Source organism: Heteronotia binoei, chromosome 6 (genome assembly GCF_032191835.1).
Source record: "Heteronotia binoei isolate CCM8104 ecotype False Entrance Well chromosome 6, APGP_CSIRO_Hbin_v1, whole genome shotgun sequence".
NCBI lineage: Eukaryota > Metazoa > Chordata > Lepidosauria > Squamata > Gekkonidae > Heteronotia > Heteronotia binoei.
In genome coordinates, this window is record NC_083228.1 from 37329641 (window position 1) to 37347423 (window position 17783).

At 41.2% G+C, this 17783-nt stretch overlaps 1 protein-coding gene across 1 annotated transcript in view; it reads left to right on the top strand.

Annotated features, from left to right (window-relative positions):
* The window catches only part of LOC132573657 (lysosomal acid lipase/cholesteryl ester hydrolase-like), a 58846-nt gene that overhangs the window by 24833 nt on the left and 16230 nt on the right, over positions 1–17783 (top strand). Inside the window, exons 4-7 of the mRNA XM_060241281.1 lie at positions 6108–6217; positions 8700–8836; positions 10075–10221; positions 11024–11095. Coding sequence (XP_060097264.1) covers positions 6108–6217; positions 8700–8836; positions 10075–10221; positions 11024–11095 — 466 coding nt within the window. The remainder of the gene's footprint in view (positions 1–6107; positions 6218–8699; positions 8837–10074; positions 10222–11023; positions 11096–17783) is intronic.

The window sequence follows — 17783 nt, forward strand, 5'->3', positions numbered from 1 at the left end:
AACACAGCCAGTAAAAAGCTGCAAGCCCCTCATAAATATCCTTTTTGGGATAACTGTAGGAAAACTTGAATGAACTTCGTATAACTTGAAATTAATTCATTAATTGCAGTACAATTCTCTGATACCTTTCACAGCCATTTCCCAGTGTTTCAGCCAAGGAAAAGTATGAAAAATTGCTGTCAACAGATTTTTTTGAAACCAAGCAAGCTTGGTTGTAGCTTGAGGCAGGATTCCAGTAGTAGCAGCTGAAGGAAGAGCCTACTAAATGTGTCAGCATATTTTGAGGTAGAGCAGCTGCCAGGGCCCAGTGTGGGTGGTACACAGTGCTGGCATTCCTGATGGCAATGGCAACAGCATTCCCAACTAGGGCTGTCAAGCTGGCATAGGGTTTAACAAATATTTACCGAAAACTGCCTTTTTGGTAAAATTCGGAATTAGGGAATTCCGGATAGACAGGCATCTTAGCCTATTTCTGGAATTCTGAATAGTTGAATTCAGGATAATATCAGTGGTATTTGGAAATTTTTGGTAAAGCCCTGTTGTCTATAGAAAGCAATGGGGCGAAGCAAAAGGCAGTCTGTGATTGCCTTTCCTGCCGCTCCCTTGGTTTTTGTTGCCTCTGGCTGGGGTGAGGGGGGAGGAGGCCCCTGATCCAATCACAGCATTGCATTTTGCAGATTGCAAAATGCAATGCTCAGGGATTTTCCCACCTTTGTCTGGGGAGAGGGGGAGGAGGAGGCCCCTGATCCAATCACAACCATGCATTTTGCAAATGGCTCAGGGCTATTGTGTGCTCCAGCAAGAAAGCTGCTGCTGTGTTGCCAATTTATCATAAAAAGATTGTGAGTGAGCTTCTGTGCCCTTTGCTGTGCTCTGCTGTGTGCGGCCTGGCCTTAGCTGCTGGTGTTTCTGGCTAGACTGGAGGATCTTAATCTGTTAAAATGGCTCCTTTTATTGTGTTTATGGGGGGCGGGGGGAGGATTTCTGTTCAGAATAGAAGCAGATTTATTTTTAACTTTTTGAAAACCTTTAGTTTTCCTCCTGCTTTGGGTGGTTGGTTTTCTCTTTTGGGCTGGGGTGCTTGTGGGGGGTGGCTCTGGCATGACCTGGTTTAAAGTGTTTAGTTTAATCTGTGTTATTTTTATAATCTTTTCTGGGAGTCTTAAACATGTTTTGGAATTGCCTGTTAATTTTTGTTTTGTTTTTTTGGAGTTGCCTGTTAAAAATTATGCCAGGCTTTGGTTTACCTGATTGTGGGGTCTGATTTCTTCCTCTGTTTTCCCTTGGCCAGTCTGTGGTGGTTTACAGACCTGTTGAACTGCTGATGGTGTTTGACTGTTTTTCCTGGTTGTACTGGGGTGTATTTGTGTGATTTCCACTGCTTTTGGTTTATGGGTTCTTGACCTTTGCTTGGCTGCTCCTCTCTGGAGCCTGAGATGTGTTTGGCTAGACCTGGCGGTGACCTGACCTGTTGAACTGCTGGTTGTGTTTACTGTTTTTCTGATTGTGTTGGGGATGTGTGTGCCTTTGTAAAGCTTTTTGGGGTGCCCAAAGTAAGGTCCAGCCTTTTGGGGCCTTGGGAGAGAATTGCCTGCAGCTGCCCTGCCATTTTGGCGGCTCTCCCCCAACCCCCCCTTCCAGGCAGCTTCCATTATGCCCTATGTTGTGCAATTGACCTCAATGACCCATAGGGTATAATGGTGGGATAGGGGCACCCTCTTTGGGTGCCCCTGGAATGGAACTCCCTGGTTCAAACATTTTGGGACTTGGGAGTTCCTTGTGGGAGAGTCCCCTGAAGCTCCACTGCAGTTTTGGGGGCTTTACCCCAAACCCCCTCACCTCCAGGCAGCTTCCATTATGCCCTATGTTGTGCCATTGACTTCAATGGCTCATACGGTATAATGGTGAGATGGGGTACCCTCTTCCCAGCAAAACTAAGAGCCCTGTTCGCTCTTGAAGGATTAGCTACATCAGGGGTGTGTGGCCTAATTTGCAAAAGACTTTCTGATTTTAAAAAAAGCCCTGGTAATCACTATTCCATTATTACTGTCAATCAAAATATAGTTAGTATTACAGTTCTGCTACAGGTAAAACAGTTGTGACCAGCTGCTCGTCTAACACCTTAGAAGAAATTCAACTGGTCCACCAATTACAATGTTTTGAACAATGTTCTGTGAATGCTAGGAGAACTGGACTGCTGCTCCCATCATGTAGGTGTAATGTACCAGACTTGGAGACGTATGCAAGGCAACATAGTTTATTGCATGGTACATACAAGATGGGAGAGACAGAACATACGGGCCGGGTCCCGCATATAAACAGTCCCGGAACTATATTCTACCCTCGGGCCAGTCCAATGCTGGCCGGCCATATTTTCCGCCACTGGATGTGATTGGCGGGCGGTTAGCACCCCGCGCGGAGGCACCTGGGTGTTCTCAGTTGCCTCCGCTGTTTGTGTGGACTAACGCTGTTTCGATGTTACGTTATAACGAAATGGTTTCGTTATAACGGAATGGTTGCGTTCTGCGAACGCCTTATGCTACACTCCTCCCCCCTTAGTTAAGGCACATAATCCTGGAGGTATGCAGGAGGTCGGCGCTCCCGTGTTGAGCGCCTTGGGGTTGCCTGCGGTGCCGGGGTGGCTTCGGCTCCCGGGGTCTCGCTGGGGACTTGAGCGTCCATGGGTGGTGGGTCCAGTTCGGGGGGTTGGTTCACCACTGCTTGTGGCTGCGGACTGGGTGCCGGTACAGGGGTGGTCGGTGGCTTCCCGGACCCTGCCTCTTCTCTTACTTCCGTGGGTACCTCTGGCAGGGTCCGGCGGCGCAGCTGATCAATGTGCCGGCGTAGGATCTGGCCCCCCTCAGTGGATACCTCGTCGTGGCGGGACCCCACGACCCGTAATACCTGCCCTGCTAACCACTCGGGTCCCGAGGCGTAGTTGCGGGCGAACACTGGGTCCCCAGCGAAGAACCCCCTTGCTGCGTCTCTGACCTCTGGGGACCCTCGCACGTCCGAGGCTCGGTCGGGGTGCAGCTGGTCCAGCCTTGTGGCGAGCTTTCGCCCCATGAGGAGCTCTGCTGGGCTGACCCCGGTGACTGGGTTTGGGATGACCCTGTTATCAAAGAGGAACGCGGCTAGTCTGTGGTCCCAATCACCCTGTACTATTCGGCCCAGGGCCTCTTTGGTCGTACGAACCATCCGCTCTGCCTGGCCGTTGGTGGCCGGGTGGAAGGGGGCAGACCTGATATGTCTAATGAGGTACCTCTGGAGGAACGCCTGGAACTCCCCCGAGGTGAAGGCTGCCCCGTTGTCCGAGACTAAGGTGTCTGGGATGCCGTGGGTGCACAGGACCCTGCGCAGGGCTCGGATGGCGGCTGCTGATGAGGTGGACGACACAGGGATGACCTCTAGCCATTTAGTGTAGGTGTCCACTATGATTATGAAGATCTGCCCCTGAAACGGCCCCGCGAAGTCTATGTGGAGCCGGGACCACGGTTTCCTCGTGGTTTCCCACCGTGTAGCCGGGGCGCTTGGTGGGTCCGGCCGCGATTCCTGGCAAGTGCTGCATCTCCGGACCCAGTCTTCTATCTCCCCGTCCATTCCCGGCCACCACACATAGCTCCTGGCTAGGGCCTTCATTCTCACTATGCCCGGGTGTGTTTCATGTAGTGATTCCAGGACCCGTTTCTGTAGAGGGGGGGGGACCACCACCCAGCTCCCCCATAGCAGGCACCCCTTGTGGGCTGCGAGTTCCTCCCGCCTCATTTTGTAGGGCTTGAACTCTTCCCCCATGTCCCTTTCTGGCCACCCCCTCACCACCCAGTCGAGCACCCTTGCTGGGTGTTCTCAGTTGCCTCCGCTGTTTGTGCGGACTAACGCTGTTTCGATGTTACGTTATAACGAAATGGTTTCGTTATAACGGAATGGTTGCGTTCTGCGAACGCCATATGCTACAGTAGGCCTGCCAGCCTCCAGGTGGGTCCTAGAGATCTCCTGGAATTACAATTGATCTCCAGATTACAGAGATCAATTCCTCTGGAGAAAATAGTTTCTTTAGAGGGTGGACTCTAGCATTATACCTCACTGAGATACCTCAGGAATTTCTCCAGAAATTTCCCAGTTGTAAGTTGGCAACTTTAACCATATGTCTCTTCAGAGGCTACTGATGTTTACTTTCTTCTGTCCATAACAGATGTTGGGCGGGGGGGCGTTGCAGTTAATCTGTCAGGTATGGTTTTCAACAACAGGATGGGCGGGCAGATCAGAGTGTATGTGTGCAAGGCTGTGCGGGGGAGGGGGGGAGGCAATACTAGCACATGTGGTATCTCCTAGCACAGAGGTGGCCAAATTGCTTAATGTAAGAGCCAGATAAAATAAACATCAGATGTCTGAGAGCTGCAAGTCACAAATGTAAGATGTTTGAGAGCTGCAAGACATGGAAGGAAGAAAAGGAAGGCAAATAGATGGGGGAGTGAGAGATGGAAAGAAAGCAACTTTAAATGCATTCTCCAAGCTGCCAGCTGGCTTGGCTTGAGAAGTGATTTCTAGAGACAAATGCCTTCTCCAAGCTGGGCGAAGGGGCAGTGGGGGCTTCAAGAGCCGCACAATATGTGTGAAAGAGCCACATGTGAATCCTGAGCTGCAGTTTGGCCACCCCTGTCCTAACAAATAACAACAAGGAAGCTATTAGCATGAGGAGGGAATTGTTCTTGGGTTGGTATATCAACCTGTATTTCTGCTATAGTTCTTCCTCTAAAGAATACAAATTAATGTGAATGCAGATTAATTGTTGCATTAACAATCTCAGGTATTTATTTTGGGGGAAATATAATAAAATGATCAGTTCATAGCTATTAACTATGATTCATAGCTATTAGTCTCAGGTACAGGTTGCCAAACCACAAGACATAAGAGGGGTTTTTTTGTCTGTGTTCAGATAGAAGGAGCGTGGCTGCAACTTATCTGTCTGGGTCAACCTTTGGAGGTGTTTTCTGAAGTAGTAGCTAGTATGATGCACTGAGGATGTCTGGGTCAACCTTTGGAGGTGTTTTCTGAGGTAGTTGCTAGTATGATGCACTGGGGATGCCAGTCTCCAGGTGGGACCTTGGGATCTCCTGGAATTAGAGCTCATCTTCAGAATAGAGGAGTCAGTTCCACTGAAGAAAATGGATGCTTTGGAGGATGAGCACTAAGTTGTGGTACCCCACTGAAGTCCCTGTCCTCCCCTGGCTCCACCTCCAAGTCTTCAAGAATTTCCCAACCTGGAGCTGGCAACTCTACGCCCCCCATCCATGGCTTCAGAGAAAGTTGAGTTTGGGGGAGTACCCTAATAGCAACATCACAAGAAGGGGTCATTTTTGGTGCAGTGTGCTGGAAGTGACATCATTGGAAGGGGTGGAGTTTGGGAAGTGGTATCAGTTGACCATTGACCTGGAAGTGGCATCACAGGATGTAACATCATAAAGCCGATGTCACATCCTTGCTCCTGGCTCCAACCCCAAAGTCCCCAGATATTTTCTGAGTCAGACTTGGCAACCTTATATTTTTAGCTGTATTATGGTCCTAATTTCAGGATTGTGTTATTAATATAATTTTGGAGTCTTTGTTTTGTATGCTTTTATCCTTTGCCTTAGATCACCAAGGAAGATTCTGCAGAGGAAGGCAATGGCAAAGTACCTCTGCTTTTCATTTGCCTTGGAAAGCTTATAGGTGGGGGTCACCAGGAGTCAATTGTGACTTGATGGCATGTTTGTTTATTTATTTATAAATCTGACTTATAGACCACCCTTCCCTGCGACAGGGCTCATTGTTATAGTTGTGAGCTGTTCTGAATAGGACTGGAGACATGGCACACAACATAGTTTCCTTTTCCTCAAATATACTGAAAGCGGTAATTTTGTTTGCGAAACTGAACTTCAAAAAGCAACCTACCATTACTGTCTTGAGACAATTTTGTAGATTGATAAGCCCTTGGAATGGGTTAGAAACTTTGGATTTTTCTTTAAAGTTTATTTTTTTCCAATTAAAAAATATTACTGTGGTGTTAGTGAAAGGACTAGAAGAGTATAAGTCATTTCATCTGTCATTTGTCCATCCATTTGTTACAGTTTTCATGAAACGGGGATTTATGACATTCCAGCTGCAATTAACTTTATCTTGACGAAAACTAAACAGGAGACACTGTATTATATTGGCCATTCCCAGGGTGGCTCATTGGGTAAGTGGAAAGGAATATAATGAAATGGGTTTCATCTTTTATGCTTGACATCCTAACATGTTAAATCCTGCCATGTAAGAAACTATTTAAAAGAAAGTAAAGCTTATGCTCAAAAAGAGATGACAAGACTAGGACTGATTAAACATAGGACAGGATATGATCACCAAATTCTGGGGTGGCTGTGTGGAAGTCTCCCCCCAAATACAGCTGCTCTCTGAATGGCAAAGATCAGTTTCCATGGAGGAAATGGCTGCTTTGGAACACAGCTGCAATGACAGTATACCCTCTCCTCTACAAACTGTATCTTTCCTATGATCCACCCTCACAATCCCCAGGAAGTTTCCAATTCAAATTTGGCAACCCTCAGACAGGACCTGATTATATGAAGGGAAGGTCTAAGTTCTGAAACTCTCTCTCTTCAGAGATTTCTTTTTGGAAGAGGTTCTAATTCATCTTTCTGAAATACTGTGTAGGAATTGCAGTTTTTAAGGAATGACATACGATGAATCTAAACTGGAATTTTCCAAGGCCTAATACTTCATGCAAACTAAAAGTATTAATGTTGGCTTGGTGATCTAGATAGATAGAGATTCAAGAACTCCAAGCCAACATCAATAATTAGTATGTATGTAATTTTACAGCAGGCCTTTTCATATCTGCTCAACATGGCAGTGGGGAAAAATATAGGAAACAAAATGACATCCATTGATGGTGTCTTGACAACCTTTTACAAAACTAACAAACAAACCTTATGGTCAAAAAGAATGGCAAGCCTTAGGACAGGTTAAATCTAGGACAATGCAGGGTTGCCAGCCTCCAGTAGGACCTGGAAATCTCTCAAAAATACAGTTGCTCTCCAGGTGATAGAGATTGGTTTCTCTAAAGCATATAGCTACTTTGAAAGGTGGACTCCATGACATTATATCCTCTGAGGCATTATATCCTTCTCCTCCCAGATAGCCAGTTTGCTGTAGTGATTAAGAGTACAGATTCTAATCTGGGAGAACTGGGTTTGATTCCACATTTCTCCACATGCAACTGTTGATGTGTCTCTGGGTCAGTCACAAGTTCTCTCAGAGCTGTTTCTCTCAAGGGCAGTTCTCAAAAGAGCTCTCTCAGCCCCACCTACCTCACAGGGTGTCTGTTGTGGGGAGGGGAAGGGAAAGGAGATTGTAAGTCACTCTGAGACTGAGTGAAAGACAAGGTACAAATCCAATCTCCTCCTCCTTTCTTCTTCTTCTTCCCCAAAGTCTTCCCCTCCAGGTGCCAGTCATCTTCCTGAAATACTGCATAGAAATTTTAGACTGATGTAGAATGAATCCAAAAGAGAATTCCCCAAGGACTAGTACTTATGCTGGCTAAAATAGGAATCCATTAAGTATTCAGGAACCAAACCCCAAAACTAATAGCCTGTATGTATTCCTTCAGCAGGCCTTTTTCATATGGCTAGCCATGTGGTCCACTTTGGTGGGCAACCTCCCAACTATTGTCTTGCTCTACCACTGCTGCTCCATAGGGCCATAGGAGAAAATGGTGTGTGTATGTGTGTGTGTGTGAAATGGCATCAGTTGATGATGTCATGATTTCACTTTCAGCTGCATAACCCAAAGTGATATCACCATGTCACAGGACACTTTAAGATCCACTCAAATGCTATGGTAAAATGATACATTCTAGAACACAAAACCCATAGAGTTTCAAGTGAATCCTAGGTTTAAAAAAAAGGGTAAAGGTAGTCCCCTGTGCAAGCACCAGTCATTTTTGACTCTGGGGTGACGTTGCTTTCACAATGTTTTCACGGCAGACTTTTTTACGGGGTGGTTTGCCATTGCCTTCCCCAGTCATCTACACTCCCCCCCCCCCCCCCCCCAGCAAACTGGGTACTCATTTTACCGACCTTGGAAGAATGGAAGGCTGAGTCAACCTGGAGCCAGCTACCTGAACCAGCTTCCGCTGGGATTGCACTCAGGTCGTGAGCAGCGGGCTCCGACTGCAGTAGTGCAGCTTTACCACTCTGCGCATTCCACAAATGCAGTGTCATCACTTCCAGTTATGAGGCCAGAGCTAACACCATTTGGGTAAGTCCTTCCCTCACTAGTCTCCTGCCCTGCCTTGTTTCCTTTGGCTGGCAACCTTACCTACAAGTCAACAAGCTAAGGCGATGCCATCTTCCTCAGCATAACTAGTCTGTGATGCACCCCATACTGTCATCTCTGGTTACAGGTGTGTCAATCCAAAGAGCAGGCAATACAGAGAGCAATATATACTTGAAAAGAGTCAGAAACCTATGAATTGAACTGCATAAGAGTGTACAGTTCCTTTCAAGAAGGAGTATTATGCTACTGTTGACAGCAAAAATGAAAAACAAAAATTGAGTAAAATGAGCAATGTCCAAATAGTGGTCTCCATTAACAGCCTTAAATTTTGCAGAGAGGCCATTGGTTTTTTAAAAAAAACCTTTAAAAACCTTTCTCTTTTGTAGGTCTGATTACCTTTTCACTCCTGCCAGAGGTTGCTAAAAAGGTCAAGCTCCAAATTCTCCTTGGTCCTTCCTATGTATCGGGAGAAAATAATGGCATTGTTAAGTTATTTCTATTACAGCCTATTAGTTTCAAAAGGGTAGGTGTTTCTAATTTTTCCTTACTGTTTCTCATTTTGATTTTTCTTACTTATACAAGAGCCCATTCTCATTGATAGTATTTGTGGTTCAGCTGAAAAAAATAAAAATGATTCAGAAGATTTGGTGTTTTGGTGTTAACCTTTAAAGTCTTGAGCAGTCATCAATGGGACTGCCTCCTCTAGTATTTGTTTGTTTGTTTATTTTTGAGAGTTATGGATGCTATATTACAACTATGAGTATTAATTAATTAAGGTGGTGAGGTATGGTAGATCTTCATATCTTCTTCAGCATCATAAGCGTGACATCCGAATGTTCCAGGTGGACATAAGGAACAGGTCCATACATCAGGTGATTGGCTACATTCCTTCCATGCAGCAATTTCTAATCACATCAATCAAAACCTCGGTAGAAGAGCTCAGTCTTACAGGTCCTGTGGAATTGAAAAAGATCCCACAGGGCCCTAATGTCCTCCTGGAACTCAATCCACCAGCATGGAGATGCCGCTGAGAAGGTCCTGGCTCTGGTTGTAGTTAGGCTGGCCTTCTTTGGGCTGGGGATCAATAGAAGATTTTGAGACTCTGATAACAGTACCCTCTGGGGAACAAGTAGGAAAAGGTGGTCCCAGATGTATGCAGGTCCCTGGTCGTATAGGGCTTCAAAGGTCAAAAACAGCACCTTGAAATGAATTCAGCATGCAATGGGTAACCAGTGCAGCAATTTCAGCACAGGTTAAATGTGCTCCCTCATGGGGAGCCCCAGTAGTAATCTGGCTGCAGCATTCTGCACCAGTTGAAGCTTCCAGATTTGAGACAAGGGCAGCCCCATGTAGAGGGCATTACAGTAATCTAGTCTTGGGGGTTACTATAGCATGGATCACTGTCACCGAGTTGCTGCATTCAAGAAAGGGAACCAACTGCCTTATTAGCTGAAGATGGTAAAAGGCCGATTTGGCAATGGTTGTTACCTGGGCCTCCACTGCTAAAGAAGGCTCCAGAAGCACCCCTAAGCTCTTAACCTTTGGCACCAACACAAGTGGCACCCCATTGAAAACTGGTACAAGACGCAGGAGACAGCAGAAAACATTGCTATGGGGATGTTGGAAATCACAGTTTAATGCAGCCTTGAACTTGCCAATCAGGTATATGGACATCAGTGTAACTGGAAAAGATCTCTTGCCAATAAACACATTTATATGGATATTTAAAGAGAGTGACATTATGCATTTTTTATTTTACAGTTTTTGTGGGGCAACAAGGAGTTTTGTGTATCGCCTTTTGACATAAGACCTCTGAATGCTAAGGTCTGCAGCTATCCAATAATAGACAAACTATGTGTTCAAGTTATTTCCATGTGTTATGGGAAAAATGACAAGAATATAAATGCGGTAGGTGGATTTTTTTCTGTATATATTTTTTTATTTATTAAAACATTTACACCCCGCCTTTCCTTCTGGTGCAAGGCTACGTGAATGGAAAGAGAGAAGCATGAGATTTGAAAGAAATGTTCATTTCAGTCCTATTACAATTGCCATGTGAATTCCAGTAATGATAAATGGTAGCATCTACTCATCACTGGGCATAGCAGTTTTGTTGTGCTGTAGCACTAATTCTCAAACTGATTATTTTATACGGACAATCCAATCCAAATGATAACTATACCACTTTGAGAGCACAGTATCCAATGATGCGTGGCTGCTGTTCACATGGCAATTAGTTGCAACACATGAATTTAACTGCATAACAGTGTAAAATTCCTATCAGTTCCATGATCACAAGACCTTATCTGTGATATATATTTGAATGGACAGCAGGGTGGGGGGAACAGGTGGGGATGACACCTGCAAACTGCATAGAATTGTTAGGTTACTTGTCTCAAGCACTCCTATGCAAAGAAGTACCCTCTCTGCAAGGAGATTTGTGTTTGGAGCTGGAAGAAAAGAAATGTAGGTTACCATTGTAATAGGGCTCATATGAGTATCACCATAAGAATGGGGGAATATACTACTGGATATGCATCCATATCAACATGCTTCCACATGTAGATATTCATTGCTGGATCCAAGGATTTGTATGTCTTCATTGATACCAGCTGTTGATGTGAACCTCATTTCATTCATTTCCACCTTGAGAGTTGTGGAAAAACAAAAAATCAGAATCTAAACACATTTACATTCTTTTCTTTCCCAGAGTCGAACAGATATCTATGCTTCAACGTTTCCTGATTGTACTTCAATGAAAACAATGATTCACTGGAGCCAGGTAGAGTTAACTAATTCTTTTCTAACAGTTGAAACGCAACCGCATCAACATTTTCAACATGATTGAATGTTCAATGCCTGTCTATGGGTTCAATGCTGCAAATATTTCCATGAATGGAAGTGATTTCCATCAGCTGAGTGCAATTTCCTTGCCTCTCTCCTCTTCCTGCAATTCAAAATGCCCCTGAAATGCTACTCTTAGGAATCCATGGTGCTCGGACTTCCAGGATTTGGAGAATGCTGAGCTGACCTGCCTCTCTAAGGGGGGCTGGAGAGCTTCTGTTCGGGGTAGTAAAGGGCAAATTTTGTCTTCTGACAACTTTTCTCAGTGAGAGATTAGTCCAAGATATGCACAGGAAACTTTGAGGTGATTTACCTTGGCTAAAAGGGAGTCCTGGGGGGGGGGCTCCTTTGAGTCTTTGAGGGATCCCCAGAGAAGAGTTGCATATTCATCATCTGCAGAAGCTTACAGAGTAATTTATTTGACATAAGCTTGACAAGATCCTAATCTTCTTTGAGACTGCTAAACATCTGATGCTGTACGAGACCAGTGTTGATTTGGATAACCTTAGAAAAAGGTACTGATTGCTATCTACCATTTTGGGACTATTTTAAAGCAAACAAAATAATATTAGAAGGTGGGAAAGAGAAAGTTTGAAAGCTTGGAAGAAGAAAAGGAGAAGGTAAATTTTGGACTTCGTTAAATTAAGGACAGTGTTAAAAATTGGAAAAGAATTTATTGTTTTGTCTACCTGCGGTCGTGGAGTGAAAGCACCATCGTCAGAGATCTGCAGTTTCTACAGTCAACACAGGAAATACGTAAAGTATCGTGAGACTTTGTTACCAGTGAGAATGTGACTTGGGGCAAGCAAAGCAGGAAGTAACTATTGAAGAAGTGGACCTACTCTAGGATTGTATTACCATAGAAAAACATTGGCGGCCATTACTGGGAGGCTAAATTTTTAAAAAATTAATATCTGAGCCTGGGAAGGTCGGAGGACGACGAAATTAGGCTCATTTGAAAGGGCAAGTTCTAATCTATCAAACCTGATAGTTGAAATTTAATTTGGTGATATCAAACTTTTTGCTGTTTTTTTAATGTCAGAATCAAAGGTGACCTATGCAAGGGCTGCCTCATTGGAGAAGATGCAAGATTAGTTAGAAGCAATGGAAGCTAGGATTTTACCAGACACAAATATGTCTGAGAGGAGTACCTGAAGAAGAAGGGACAGACTTAAAAGAACATGTAATAAAAATAATTGCTGATTTCTTGGAGGAAGATCCTGAAGGGACTAGAAATATGTATAATTATATGTATAAAGTGAATTCATCATATGCCAAGAAAAATAATTTACCAAGAGATGTGGTTATAAGATATATGACAAAAGAAATGGTGGGGAAAATCTTGAAAAGACATTGACAGTGGGAGGAAGCAGAGTAAGAATAATGAAAGAATTGCCAAGACAAGTGATAAATGACAGGAGAACATATAAGAAATTAACAGAAAAACTACGTGACAATGGAATGAGGCATAGATGGATAATACCTGAAACTTTGAGCTTTGAGCTACTAGGAAGAAGGATTACAGTTACAAATACAAAGGAGCTACGTAAATTTTATGACGAGAATAAAGAATTTGCACCATGATGGATTATAAGTTATTATCTTGGAATGTAAAATGATTAAATTCACCACAAAAAAGAAAGGCAATATTTCATTGGATTAAAAAACAAAACTCTAATATAATTTGCTTACAAGAAGTTCATATTAAACAAAAGGATTATAAATTTTTATGGAATAAACAATTGGGACTGGAATTTTTTTCATTGGCTGAACAGAGGAAAAGGGGTGTGATTTTTTTATATTAAACAAGAATTGGACGCAAAAATAATATTTAAAGATAAAGATGGAAGATTTGTGGCAGTGGAAGTAATAATAAATGCGAAAAAATCCTTACTATTGGGACTGTATGCACCAAATGGTGCAAAAGATGTTTTTTTAAAGACATTATAAAACAACTTGATGAAATGACATATGACCAGGTCATGATTATGGGAGACTTTAATGGAACAATTCAGAATACATTGGGCAGATCTGGGAAAAAAATAACAATAAAGAAGGAAAATTGCCAAAATCCTTCTTTGAACTGGTTAAACAAGAAAATTTGGAAGACATATGGAGAAAATTTAATCCTGAAGTACGAGATTATACATTTTTTTCAGCAAGTCATAATACCTTTTTCCAGAATTGACATGTTTTGGGGTACAAAGGATTTAGGCCTTATAATTAAGAAAATAGAGATCTTACCAAAGATAGGTGCAGATCATAACCCAATATTATGGATTACAAAATTGTCTAAAAAAGTGAGAAGATGGAGATTAAATGATGATTTACTACAAAATAAGGAATTAGTGACATCTCTAGAAAATGAAACTAAAGCTTTCTTCCAAATAAATGATAAAGATGATATAGAATTTCAGATGGTGTGAGATGCTTATAAAGCCGTAATGAGATGAATATTGATTACATTAAACAATAAGGACAAAAGGGCAAAAGAAAAACATGTTGGACATTCAAAATGAAATAAAGAAAAAAGAAGGGGAACTGAGGAAAAGGCCAGGGAAAAAGAAAATTATAAGGGAGATTACAATACTACAAGTACAAATGAGACATTTGTTAAATAAGGAACTGGAATGGAATTTTAAAAATTACAACAGAAGTCCTTTGAGGGAGCGAATAAACCTGGAAAGTATTTGGCCTGACAACTGAAGAATAAGAAAAGAAGTAAAATTATTAATAAAATTGTGGTTGATGGAAGAGAGATGGTAGATCAAGAAGGAATAAAGAGAGAATTTTTCAAGTACTATGCTAAATTATTTAAAGGTGTTGAAGTAAAGAAGGAAAGAATGGAAGTGTATTTGCAAAAGATTAAAGTAGCACCCTTAACTGAATATATTTTAAAAAAATTGAATGATCCAATTGAAAGAATAGAAATTGAAGCAGCAATTAATGCAATGAAAATTGGAAAAGCACCTGGGCCAGATGGATATACGGCAAAATTTTTAAAATTTTTTAAAGAAGAATTAGTACCGAAACTTCAAAAATTGATGAATATGATAAGAATAAAAAGGAAAATACCAAGTACATGGAAGGAAGCTGTAATTTCTTTGATGCCTAAGGAAGATAGAGATGTCACGAATGTAAAGAACTATAGACCAATTTCATTACTAAATAATGACTATAAGATATATACAAGAATTTTGGCAGAATGACTTAAACAATATTTGATAAATTTCATAAAGTAAGACCAAGCGGGATTTCTCCCTAAAAGGCAAATAAGAGACAATATTAGAACTGTTGTAAATATTGTAGAATATTATGAAAGACATCCAGAGAAGGAAGTGGCATTATTCTTTGCGGATGCAGAGAAAGCTTTTGACAATTTGAACTGGGATTTTATGTTAGCAGTAATGGAGAAATAGAGTTGGGGGAAAACTTTATAAGAATGATAAAGGCAATATATACTGAAAAACGTGCAAGGTTATGTATAAATGCAGATCTTACAGAAGAAATGATAATCAGCAAAGGTACAAGGCAAGGTTGTCTGCTATAAACCTTTGTTGTTTATAATGACTTGAAATTTTATTGATGCAAATACAAGATGATAAAGAAATAGAAGGGTTGAGAATTAAAGGATTTATTTACAAATATAGAGCATTTGCAGATGATATAATGTTTATAAATGAAAATCCTACACAAGTAACACCTTTTGTTGTTAGCTAAAATACAAGAATATGGAGAACTGGCGGGATTTTATGTTAATAAAGAAAAATCAAAATTTTTATGTAAAAATATGCAAGTAAATAAACAAAAGGAGTTGCAGAGACTAACAGGATGTGAAGTTACCTCTAAAGTAAAATATTTGGGTGTGGAAATAACAATGAAGAATATTGACCTGTTCAAAAATAGCTATGAAAAGCTATGGCATAAAATGGATGAAGATATGATAAAATGGAATAAGCTTAACTTGTCATTGCTTGGAAGAATAGCTGCAATTAAGATGAATATTTTGCCAAGAATAATGTATTTGTTTCAAACTATTCCAATTGTGAAAGACAGTAAACAATTTAACAAATGGCAAAGGAAGATTTCGGAGAGCATCAGGACCATAGGTACCAACAGCATGATTACAGCAGAACCATAACTGCAAGGTTTCCACTGGAGCTCGTGGTTCAACATGAAGAGCAGTGCCAATTCTCTGCCAGTCAGATACCCTGAGGGACCCATCCTCCGGGTACCAAGGGCATTGCTGCCCTATTTCTTTTACCAGTCCCTGAACTTTAGATTTAGAAATAGCCTGCCCCACCTTTCTAAGGAAATAGGTCAATTCCCTGGCGTGTGCTTTCTGTCTCTGAGAAAGCGAAAGCCCCATACTCACCCTGAAGGAGATTCCTGAAAGAATGAAAAAGGTGCACCGAAGTCTGTTCCAGACAGAATGAGTGGGTTGTGGTCCCTGTTCCTGGGCACCACATGAAGCAAAGAACGATTTGAGACAGTCAGTCTTCAAGCCACTGCACGAGCTGCCTTGCTGGAGTCTTGTCCAGCCTTTTGTTGAGTCATACAAGATAGTCACGAGTCATTCTCTGAGATGGATAGTTGAGTTGTACAATACTTGTTTAGTCAAGGCATGGGACATGCTCGAGAGCAGAGACCGATAACTATGTTTACTGAATTTAGCATTTTTCCATGAGCATGCACAAAGTTCGCTGTGCCCTGTTCCTTATTAACCAGTCAGGTGTGCCTGAAAGGTCAAGGAGCAAGGTAGAGCCACTTCATTCTCCTGTTTACAGAGAGAGAGATTAGTTCCCCTGGAGGAAATGACAAAAACACAAGAGAAGGTGCAATCACTAACAAAAAGGGAATTGAACTGGCAGAGGCTGACCAAGAGAGAGATCTTGGGGTCGTGGTAGATAACTCACTGAAAATGTCAAGACAGTGTGCGATTGCAATAAAAAAGGCCAACACCATGCTGGGAATTATTAGGAAGGGAACTGAAAACAAATCAACCAGTATCATAATGCCCCTGTATAAATCGATGGTGCGGTCTCATTTGGAATACTGTGTGCAATTCTGGTCACCACACCTCAAAAAGGATATTATAGCATTGGAAAAAGTCCAGAAAAGGGCAACTAGGATGATTAAAGGGTTGGAACACTTTCCCTATGAAGAAAGGTTAAAATGCAAAAACAAGAAGATGGAGAATTAATGAGGACTTGCTACAAGATAAAGATATTGTGAAATTTTTAGAAAAGGAAACTGCGGCTTTCTTCCAAATAAATGAAACTGATGACATGGAATTTCAAACAGTATGGGACACTTATAAAGCAGTAATGAGAGGAATATTAATTACATTGAACAATAGAGATAAGAGGGCTAAAGAAGAACGGTTGTCAACATTACAAAATGAAATAAATAAAAAAGAAAGGGAATTGAAAAAAAGGCCTGGGAAAAAGAAATTAATAAAAGAAATTACAATATTATAATCACAAGTAAGACATTTGTTGAATAAAGAACTAGAATGGAACTTAAAAAGTCTGAAACAGAAATCGTTTGAAAGTGCGAATAAACCTGGAAAATATTTGGCTTGGCAACTGAAGAAAAAGAAAGAAAATAAAACTATTAATAAAATTATGGCTGGTGGAAAAACAATAGTAGATCAAGATGGAATTAAAAGAGAATTTTTTAAATATTATGCAAATTTATTTAAGGGTGTGAAAATAAAGAAAGGAAAGATGGAAGAGTATCTACGGAAGTTTCAAGTGGCACCTTTGACTGAATACATGAAAAAGACTTTAAATGACCCAATAGAGAAAATTGAAATTGAAGCAGCAATAAAAGAAATGAAAGAAGGTAAGGCCCCTGGGCCAGATGGATTTATATCTAAATTTTACAAAATCCTCAAGGACGAGATAACACCCAAACTGATGAAATTGTTAAACATGATAAGAGAAAATGGAAAAATTCCAAATACTTGAAGAGAAGCTGTAATTTCTTTGATTCCCAAAGAAGATAAAGATGCCACAAATGTAAAGAACTACAGACCAATTTCATTGTTAAATAATGACTATAAGATCTATACAAGAATTTTGGCAGAACGATTAAAGCAATATTTGATTAATTTTATAAAAAAAAGACCAAGCCGGATTTCTTCCTAAAAGACAGATAAGAGACAATGTAAGAGCTGTTATCAATGTTGTGGAATATTATGAGAAACATCCAGAAAAGGAAGCAGCTTTATTTTTTGTGGACGCAGAAAAAGCCTTTGATAATTTAAATTGGGACTTTATGTTTGCAGTAATGGAAAAAATAAATTTAGGGGAACATTTTATAAAGATGATGAAAGCAATATACACGGAACAATATGCAAAATTGTGTATAAATGCAGATCTTACAAAAGAGTTGAAGGTAAGCAAAGGTACAAGACAAGGATGTCCGTTGTCGCCATTATTGTTTATAATGACTCTTGAAATTTTATTACAACAAATACAAAATGACAATGAAATTAAAGGATTAAAAATTAGAGGATTCTCTTATAAATATAAAGCTTTTGCAGATGATATTGTGTTCATAATAGAGAATCCAATTCAAGTGTCACGCTGTTAGCTAAGATAAAAGAATATGGAGAGTTA